The following is a 10,038-nucleotide window of genomic DNA, read 5'->3' as shown; positions in this document are numbered from 1 at the left end:
GTTTATAATTTTTGCCGCTTCTCATGACTGCAATTTTTTATAGCCAGATGTGGCATATGTATCCACATAGATAGGGTTACTTTATTTTTATGCATGTTTTTATCTTTTATAGTTTTCATCTGTTTCTTTGCGACATTGATGTACACTTGCGCTATTATAACGATTAAATGTGTTAGTCCACGAAATACAATTTCTTACAAAGGGAGGGTGTTTTTGCGATTTTTTATTTGTGTTTCCGCGGCGCTTTTCTGGGCTTTGTGATTTTTTTTGTCATTTTTTTGGTTTGTTAATTTAAAAGACTTGTTAATTGGTGCGGCGAATTGTAACCAAATGTCGTCGTCTCTATATTCAAAAAGAGAAGCCCAGGTTTGAAAAGCAGTCAAGGACTCTGGATGTACTGAGCATGCTATCGCAGCGGCTGTGAACAAACGGAAATAAATGAAAAACAATATGAAAATGTTTTTTATAACGTTACATAAACTGGGTACGTTATTTCGGGAACGGGCTAAAAAGGAAAATACGAAACGGGAAGGTTCTTTCGCGCCGGGTTGAAACGGGACAGAACAAGCGGGAAGGGTGAAATGGGAATGGGTTTAAACGGGAACCTCCCGTAAAATGAGTGTCGAGTTCGTCTAGAGGGTGCCGTATGTCGATTCCGGGAAGAGATTTCAGTGCCATTTTATCCTTCGTACATGTAGAAAAATGGTGTTGATAACAGTTTACTCTAGGTCATAATCGTCTGAGATCGGTCGCGTTTCGTCAATGATAGAAAGCTGTGTCTTTCCTCTCCCGCCAAGGCTACGAACTATGCCCCATTAGCCGCGTTTATGTTAATGCGACAAATGGCGCTTCGCATCGCATCACATTAACTTTCTAGCGCATTGAATCCATGTAAATGGGGCTAATGCGCTAGGAGAGCGCGTCGCATTAATGCGTCAGATAGGGGTGGATTTAGACGTATAAGTCGACTTTCGAAGTGCATGTAAACCCGAACGCATCGTATTAGGAATTATGTCGATAACATCAGTACGGCATGCGAACGCACCTTTGCATTTAAGAACACCTTAATCGGGTGTAAGACGCCAAACCACGCAACTCGAGAAAAAAAACGCAAGCCAGTCGCGCCGGAAGCACCGAATTCAGCGCCAGAAACTCTGCTTTGCCTTCGATGTACGACACCGTATGGCGCCACTATCGAACGCGGGGCAATGCGCTACATGTAAACGATAGTGCATCGCATTACTCATGTTGCGCTAGGGAATTCGACGCGCTACTGTCGCCTTCCGTGGCATTCATGTAAACGCGGCTATAGGTGCGACAGGCCTCTCTCTTTCTCGAGTCGATGGCAAATATTTTGCCAGTTTTCACTTTGTGACGTCTTCTGGTAATCGTTGATTATCTTGCGTTTTCGTTTCAGTTTTATGAGGTCAGGGGGACGTTTCCCACGTTCTCGATATTTCTTGGTAGGACGTTGAGCTGGTCAGAGCAACCTGTGGATATGGATGTCTGGGTTGTCTACCTCTAAAGTGCCGATGACTGATTCCGCAGCTGAAGTACGAGAATCGGAGACGGCTTGCATGAACTCAGGGAGGTCCGGTTGAGCATTGATTTGACAGCAGGATCGAAAGAGATTTCAATTTGTTATGGTATACGTTGTAGGTAGTTCTGCCTACCGAGGGGGTTTCAGGCAACGGCCTCGTCAAAACATCACGCACAGAACATTGCAAGAGGAACAATTGCGCTTTACTCAAGCAGTGGAAAATGAAGTATAAATGGAACAGGGGATACAATCAACCAAGCACATAACAAAAGCACTTCAGGGTCCCAGGGCTTACGGTACGGCGGGACGAACGGCGGGCCTTGCTGACGTGCGTCTTCTTCGAGGTGGCTGACGGCGGTGGCTTCTCTCTTGTCACCGGCGGCGCTCCCGGCCAGCCACTCCCCCCGCTACCAAGCGCCGCTGCCCTTATCTAGCGTGCCCAAAAATGTGCCACGCCCCCCCTCCATCGCACAGTCTTTCTGCCGTGTGTTCCCAGATGGCAGGAGAGGTGGCGCGCGGCAGTTTGAACGGCCTAACATGGGCGCTCACAGGGGAGAATCCCCACACTTCCCCCCCCCCCCCCCCTTGGAAAAAAAAAAGTTCTTGGTTCTTTGCTACACGAAGAGAGAGAAGAAAAAAAAATAAACGAAAGAAAAGGGAGAAAAAAAAAATGTCCGAGACTCGTTTACACACATTCCTCAGAGTCCAGGATTGCGTCCATTGCTTGGCGCCGCTGGTCTGGGCGCAACCGCCGCAACATTGCCAAGGCTTCTTCCAGGGCGTCCTGGCTGTTGTTGCCCTCCGGGCGGTTGGCGCGCAAGGCTCTTGAACGCTCTCTGTGGAGAGCCCCGGCACGGTGGTGACGCCAGCTGATTTCCGGCACTTGGCACACTTCACACAGCGCAGCCAGTTCTTCCTGGGTGTATACCGGCCGTGGTTCTACCGGGTGACGTTCTGCGATTGTGAGCCCCTGAAAGGGGGCCGGGACGGAGGTGCGCGGCATGCCGACGAGCACTTGAGGCTGGTCGGACCACTCGAGACGAGCGTGCCAGCCCACCGGGTGACCCGAAGGTGACAGCACCGTCCACGTGGCCACCTCTTCCGTAGGTCGTGCTGGACGGTACGGTGACGGGAACGGGCGGCGCCGTGAACCCTGGGGCGGGGCCGAGCGTTCGGGTTGCCGACGGTGGTAGGGGTGGGCCCGACTGCTGTTCCGAGACATCTTCTGCAGGCGAAAGCAAAGAAAACACAAATGAGCCAGTAGTTAATGACGCATGCGCAGATTGTATCGTGGTGACGGGGAATACTCATGTGTCGCGCGCTTTCCGCGGCAGTCTTCTCGCTGATTCCCGTTGGCTGTATCCTCGCGCGAAAAATACCGCTTTAGTTCGGACACGTGCACCGGACCGTACGATGCACCTGTGGAAGAGTTTTTCAGCACATACGACAGGTTAGACTTACCCACCACGGTGTACGGTCCATCCCACCTGTGTGCAAGTGAGGCGGTGAAGCCCTTCGACGCATCACTAAGTGGATGTGTTCGCTTCAACACAAGATCACCCATGGAAAATTGTACGTCCCGTCGGCGCTTGTCGTACTGGGACGTCTGGTCGAGTCGGGAGATGTCGAGGTGTTCGCGGGCCTCCCGGACGGACTCTGTTAGCCGCTTGCGAAGGTCAGCCGCGAATGTCGCGGGGGATTTATCAGTGCGATTCTGCGTGGGTTGGAGCGAACTGTCGAGAGGAAACTTGAGGTCTCTGCCAAAATTCAGTTGCGCTGCCGTGAAACCGGTAGATCTGTTAATCGTTGTCCGCGTTGCGAAGCCCATCTCGGAAAGCTTGTTGTCCCAGTCCTTGTGACGGCCAGTGTGAGCAATGAGCATCGATTTAAGGTTTCGGTTGACCCGTTCCGTAATGTTCGCTTGCGGGTGGTAAGCCGGGGTGCGGGTGTGACGTATTCCCAAGGCGTGGCAAGAATCTCGGAAAACCTTACTGGTGAAATACGTCGCGTTGTCCGTGATTAACTGCGAGGGGAAACCAAACCTCGTGAACACTTCCAGGAGGCATTCCCACACCTTTTGAGAGGTTAGCTTCCGCAAAGGAAACAACTCGACCCACTTTGAGAAGTGGTCTGTAATTACCAACAAGAACTGGTTGCCTCGAGGACTTTGAGGAAACGGCCCCATCACGTCGCATGCAACGATTTGCCACGGCGAGGTGCTATGGACGGATGTCATTGTTCCAAGCGGCAGGCCTCCACGTGGTTTGGTCTTCTGGCATATGGGGCAGGAGCGAGCGTACCGAAGTACATCTTGTCGCATTCCCGGCCAAGTTGCTGTGCGACATAACTTCTCATAGGTTTTTTGCCCAGACGAGTGACCCGCCAGAGCGGAGTCATGGTAGTAGCCGATGAACAACTTACGCAACTTGCGGGGAACGACAACTCGGAAAGGAGTTTGTGTTGAGTCGTCGTCTGCCTGGGGAATGTATCGCAGCAGAATACCATGATTTCCAAGCAAGTAGCTGTCAACCTCGTCGTTCCGGGAAGCTTCTGGAGAGTCTGTTGTCGAGAGCTTGTCGATGACTTTGCGACATAGACCATCGCTCCGCTGTGCCGCAACCAAGTCCGGCTGGCTCACCAACGATCCCCAACGGTCGTTCGTGGGGGCCTGCACTGCTGCAACCACCATACTTTCCTCGTTTTCCACCTGTGTATCAGTAAAAAGGGGAGCGCGTGACAGCGCGTCAGCAACTGTATTAGTGGTGCCTTTCTTGTATTCGATGGAGTAGTCGTAACGTTGCAGCGCGAGTGCCCAACGCGCGAGTCGTCCTGCTGGGTTTTGAAGCCTCTGAAGCCAGGAGAGAGCTTGGTGGTCAGTCTGAATGGTGAAGCATGCTCCGTCTAGAAACATGTCAAATTTTTTTCAGCGCGAACACAATCGCTAGGCATTCCTTTTCGGTGACGGAATAATTGCGTTCGGCTGGTGTCAGAGTGTGACTGGCGAAAGCCACTGGTCTCAACACTTGATCCCACTCTTGCAGAAGTACCGCCCCCAAGCCGAATTCACTGGCGTCCGTTTGTACCACAAACGGCTTGTTTAGGTCAGGGAGTTGCAAAGACGCATTTTCTGCTAATGCTGTCAGCAAGGTTTGAAAAGCGGTCTGTTGTTCGGACGCCCAACACCACTTCTTGCCTTTGCGAAGTAGTTCATTGAGCGGTACAGAGATGTTCGCGCACTGGGGAATGAACTGGCGATAAAACGCAATCATGCCAAGAAACCGTTGCAAGCTTTTGACGTCGCTCGGCGGCGGGTATTGGAGTATGGCTTGCAGTTTCTCTGGATTTGGTCGCAGAACGCCCTTGTCAACAACAAATCCGAGTAAGTTGATTTTTTCCCCGGCCAGCTGTACTTTGCCGGGATGTATAGTCAGCCCGGCTGCGCGCATGCGCTGTAGCACTATCTGCAAATGTTCCACATGTTCCTCGAACGAGCGTGAAAAGACAGTGACGTCGTCGAGATAACACAAAGCGAATTCGTGTTTCGCGTCACCTAGAACAATGTCCATCATCCTTTGATATGAACTGGGGCTATTGCTTAGACCGAAAGGCATACGCACGAATTCAAACAACCCTCGGTGACATGTAAACGCAGTCTTCGGTACATCGTCTGGGTGCATTTCTATTTGTAAATAGCCACGTGAACAATCCAAGGTCGTGAAATACTTCGCGCCTGCCACGGCATACGTTATTTCGGTCACCGACGGGAACGGATAGGCATCTCGTTCCGTCATGGCATTCAGTTTTCGGTAGTCGACACAGATTCGCATAGATCCATCTTTCTTACCGACTGGGACGACGGGGAACGCCCAAGGACTCTTTGATGGACGAATGACGCCGGTGTCGAGCATCTCGTCCAAGGCTTTGTCGAAAAGCGCTCTCTTGGGGGCGTTCATTGGTCGTGGGCTGCATCGCCATGGTTTTGCGTTCCCAGTGTCGATGCGATGCTGCAAGACATCCGTTTTTCCTGGTTTTTCCGTGAACATGTCCGCATACTGGCGCAGGAGGTCTTCGAGCTGTTTGCGCTGAGACGACGTTCCTTTGAAATTCTGCAGCTCCTGTAACAGGTCTGCCGGCAGGCTTTCAGTCGACAAAGCAGCGCGAGACCTGCAGGGTAACGGGAGACCCGCCGAGGTCTCAAACGGGAAAAAACCTGGGTCGTCGCCAAGGTAGTACCCGCCAGCTCTGATGTCCAACCGCATAGCAACATCTGCGATAAAATCTGTGCCTAGGATCATGGCAACCGACAAGCCCTTGAGATACAAAAACCTTTGTCTCTTAGCGCGGGAGCTAACCGATATGCGTAACCGAACAGCGTTTGTGCTCTCCGCGGCCGCGCTCGACGCCATCCTAAGCATAACTTCGGTATGGCGAAATTTTACCCGCTTTGCCTTGCAGTGTTCGAAAAGCATATCGCCGATAAGGGAAACTGTGGATCCGGTATCAAGGAGTGCAGTTACGATCTTGCCGAGCACTTTGACACGAATGGTTGGTGCCACTAGCTTGGGGGGATACTGCATGCGATCCACCGAAGGCACAAGAAAAGATTTACCAGGTGTGTTGGCCCGCTGCGACTCGCTGCCTGGCTTCAGCGACGCCGGGACGTGAAGTTTCCCGAACGCGGAAATCTGTCCTCGGTGGCGGGCCCCTGCTGACGAGCCCCCTGATGGCTCGTCTTCGTGTGGGACCGGGCGGCCCACGGCCCCGTAGCCCACGTTGGCTGGGACCGGGTGGCCCACGGCCCCGTAGCCCACGTTGGCTGGGACCGGGTAGCCCACGGCCCCGTAGCCCGCGTTGGCTGGGACCGGGTGGCCCACGGCCCCGTAGCCCGCGTTGGCTGGAGTGCGGTCACGGTATCGGTTCTGCGGCCGCCTTCTTGGTGCAAATTCGCCCGGATCCAAAGCCCGGTGTGTCGCGGACTGCGGCGCCCACGACTGGAAAGCGCCAGGCCCGTTCCAGGCACAGCTGGGCTCCAAGGATTGGCTCGGCGTTGGCGGTGGTGCATACTGCAATTTGGCGAGCAGGCACTCCTGAATAGCGAGCGCGTTCGAAGCAACTGCATTCAAATCCGCGTACGTTTGAGCATACAAATACGGCTGGAACCGAGGATGGCACTGCCGTAACACACGGGCAACTTGCTCAGCTGAAGTAGTCTCTGGGGCCGCTCTCCTGTATAGTTCCTGCATAGCGCGTACATACTCTAACAGGCTTTCGTTAGGGTGTTGCGTCCTGAGATCTAACTCACGGAGAATGCGAGTCTCGTATCCAGGCGGAAGGAACTCAGTCCGAAAGCTTACCACAAAGGTGGCCCACGACGCAAACGGGGACTGCAGGCGCCACCAGCAGGCTGCAGGCCCTTGGAAAACCAGTGGCAATACCCTGGTTAGCATATGAGTGTCCGACGCTCCGACGGCGGCCTTGTAGACATCGAGCTTGTCAAGGAAATCCGCGACGGACAGACGGTCGTCATAGCCGCGGTAGGTAGGGATGTCAGGCTGAAGACGGGGCGCCGGGTCTTGTAGAGTGCCCAGGTGTTGTGTAAGAGCTTGACATAAGCCGGCCACTGTGGTGAGAGCTTCGCTGAAGGCGGTGTCGGGGGCCGTGGCCCCGACGACTGTTCCCGAACGAAGTTCCTTTCCGTCGGCAGGGGACTTCATTGCTGGACGCCAACGAAACTCCGAGAACCAACGAACTCGGGCGAAAGAGCTACAAAGATGCCACCGTATAAATCGAGCACGCACCAGCACAAAGTCAACTGCGGGTAATGCTTATCAGTTGCGGCGCTCGCCGGAAAACTGGACATTCGGTGCCGCGGAAAAGAAAGCTGGGTAGTGCGCAGGCTCGTTGAAAAGAAATGAAGTCGGGCGTAAGAGCAACAACATTATACCCGGCTTTCAGCAGCAAAATACATTTCGCTAAGCTGAAGTGCTAAGTTCCAGAAACAGCTGCCGCTTGCAAACAAATGCACGAAAGTTTTAGTCGCAATTTGCTCCTGTGCGTAAGCGTCTTGCTGACAAAGGACTGTGCTAGCCTAAATACACGTTGGGCGCCACTGTAGGTAGTTCTGCCTACCGAGGGGGGTTCAGGCAACGGCCTCGTCAAAACATCACGCACAGAACATTGCAAGAGGAACAATTGCGCTTTACTCAAGCAGTGGAAAATGAAGTATAAATGGAACAGGGGATACAATCAACCAAGCACATAACAAAAGCACTTCAGGGTCCCAGGGCTTACGGTACGGCGGGACGAACGGCGGGCCTTGCTGACGTGCGTCTTCTTCGAGGTGGCTGACGGCGGTGGCTTCTCTCTTGTCATCGGCGGCGCTCCCGGCCAGCCACTCCCCCCGCTACCAAGCGCCGCTGCCCTTATCTAGCGTGCCCAAAAATGTGCCACGCCCCCCCCCCTCCATCGCACAGTCTTTCTGCCGTGTGTTCCCAGATGGCAGGAGAGGTGGCGCGCGGCAGTTTGAACGGCCTAACATGGGCGCTCACAGGGGAGAATCCCCACAACGTATGTTTCGAGCGAAGCTTTTCACGGGTGGGATGAAGAAAGATGGGGAAATGGTCGCTACCCCAAGTGGACTCTTGAGTTTGCCATTTTTTTATACTACCGGGTGTAGTTATTGTGAAGTCCGGTGTGGTGTCCCACTGAAAACTGTGAAGCCCAACTCTGGACGGTACAAATGGTTCATTTCTTAACTGGAGGGAGCTGAGTTCGAGGGCTTGCTCTAAGAGTTTTCCTCATGGATCAGAGTGGGAGTATCCCCATTGGCTACTTTCAAAGCAAAGCTTCAGTACTTTTGCCCAGCGGTTTCGCGGTGGATGCGCAAGTTAACCTTTTGAGCGGACACAACCCCGACGACCCACCCCTCGATCCGCATCACGTGATTCGCCAGGCCCGCTGTCGGCGCTCAGTAGCGCAAACAGTATATTGAGAAAAAGCACCGATCATAGTCGCCAAACCACAAGACCCATACCTCGAAACTTCGCTCGATCCAGACAAACTGGATCTGTTAGCTTTATTCCTGACAGAGATTCGGAGTAGCTTTAGAGTAAATGTTAACACCTGAGAAGTTCTTTCGATTGCTGCAAAGATGGAAGACCTCTCAAGTCTTGAATAAGAGCTCTCGGTTGCTGCCTCGCTCTCAGACGCTGTGTCCGGCGAATCGACGATGGTGTTGGACGACCTAGTGGAGACGTTAACAGATACGAAAATGGCGCCTCGGGTACTGCGCTCTCCTAATGGCGTTCTGCGACGCAGGTTCTCAGTACTCTTGGACAGCGCACGGCAGCCCGCCACGACGGCCGTCGTTGCCATCAAGGCAGCTCTATCGCTGTTGGAACACGGTTTACGCCTAGCCCAACCACACGGAAATATCGGATTCTGCTTCAGGAACGCCTTTCAGATAACACGAGGCTGGCAACCCGACATGTTCTTGAGGTTCTCCGCCAAGAGAGGATAATGCCACCATTCTGAACACTTCAGATTGTGGGCGGTGGGATAAGTAAACAGCTCGAAGACGTTCTTGATACCACAGATGCCTAGATGGCAGGGCGGACTATGAGAAACATTACAGTTTTACTACCCTACCATATGTCATTCCCTTGGATACCAAGATTCCGATCTTCGGAGAGAACTATTACCATAACTTGCTGCTTGCGCGGTGTACGAGATTACTCATGATCACTTCCAGCTACCACCGGCGCGATCTTTCGAAGGAAAACCAGGCATAGTTTTTTTTCGTTACCCTGCCTACTTGGCTTTATACAGCACAACAGCAGTCCTGGTAAATCGTACGACTACCCTCCTGACAATCGCCGTCTTCGGATGTTTGCCTGCCTGACCAACCCTGGGCGGTTATCTTTGAGAGACACTGGGGGAATGCAAGACTATCGGCGCTTGAGCGTTACACTAATTCATCTCATCATATTAGACCTGGACTGGAGAATGCAGCCAGAGTGATTGAAATCAAGGCCACACTGCAGCTTTGAGATCATGCGATCATGCTCTGAGGCTTCCACGGTGGCACGAACTTGACCATCACGGGAGTGACTCACCCGGGGTGAGGCACTCGGCGAATCTTGTCTTCCAGTCTTGTCTTCCACTCTTGGGAAACGAAACCGGCCGAGAGGGTCTGCTAGGGCATAGAGCTAAGAATGAGGATTGACAGTTGTTCGGTGTTTTCAAGAATTTTCGCATTGATGCCGCCAACGCCTGAATCCGCGGCTATGTTCAAATAATCATTGACATTTGAGAAGATGATGATGATGATGAGATGAGACGTGTCCGCCAAGGCGTGGGGCTAGACAGTATTTCGGACTCTTTTTGATACACGAGGCTCTGTCTACAGTGCGAGCCGTGTCTGGCAAAGTTTCGTCCGAAGAGAGGTCCCGTTGCCTTGCTGAGGGCGTGGAATGCCTTTTGCGTTGCCATTCAGAGAT

The 10,038-nt window shown here is 52.9% G+C and overlaps 1 protein-coding gene across 1 annotated transcript; it reads right to left on the bottom strand.

Moving 5' to 3' along the window:
* Positions 1-2,181: 2,181 nt before the first annotated feature.
* Positions 2,182-7,254, bottom strand: LOC144159893 (uncharacterized). The gene is made up of 3 exons (XM_077691549.1): positions 6,895-7,254; positions 6,150-6,603; positions 2,182-2,765 (listed from the first exon to the last, which is right to left on the bottom strand). The coding sequence occupies exons 1-3, from the start codon at positions 7,252-7,254 to the stop codon at positions 2,434-2,436; spliced, it is 1,146 nt and encodes a 381-aa protein (XP_077547675.1). The 3' UTR covers positions 2,182-2,433.
* Between the last annotated feature and the right edge of the window lie 2,784 nt (positions 7,255-10,038).

The sequence above is a fragment of the Haemaphysalis longicornis genome, unplaced genomic scaffold, assembly GCF_048455015.1.
Source record: "Haemaphysalis longicornis isolate Haplotype H1 unplaced genomic scaffold, Haemaphysalis longicornis Haplotype H1 scaffold_10, whole genome shotgun sequence".
NCBI classification, from domain to species: Eukaryota; Metazoa; Arthropoda; class Arachnida; order Ixodida; family Ixodidae; genus Haemaphysalis; species Haemaphysalis longicornis.
The sequence above is the reverse complement of the archived record's forward strand: the minus strand, read 5'-3'. Positions and strand labels throughout refer to the sequence as shown.

Coding starts and splice junctions, on each gene's coding strand:
- LOC144159893 (XM_077691549.1), bottom strand. CDS start 7,254: ATGAAGTCCCCTGCCGACGGAAAGGAACTTCGTTCGGGAACAGTCGTC. Junction 6,604..6,894: donor CGTCGTGGGCCACCTTTGTG/GTAAGCTTTCGG, acceptor GCCAAATTGCAG/TATGCACCACCGCCAACGCC. Junction 2,766..6,149: donor GCAGCGGGCCAACACACCTG/GTAAATCTTTTC, acceptor TTTCGCCTGCAG/AAGATGTCTCGGAACAGCAG.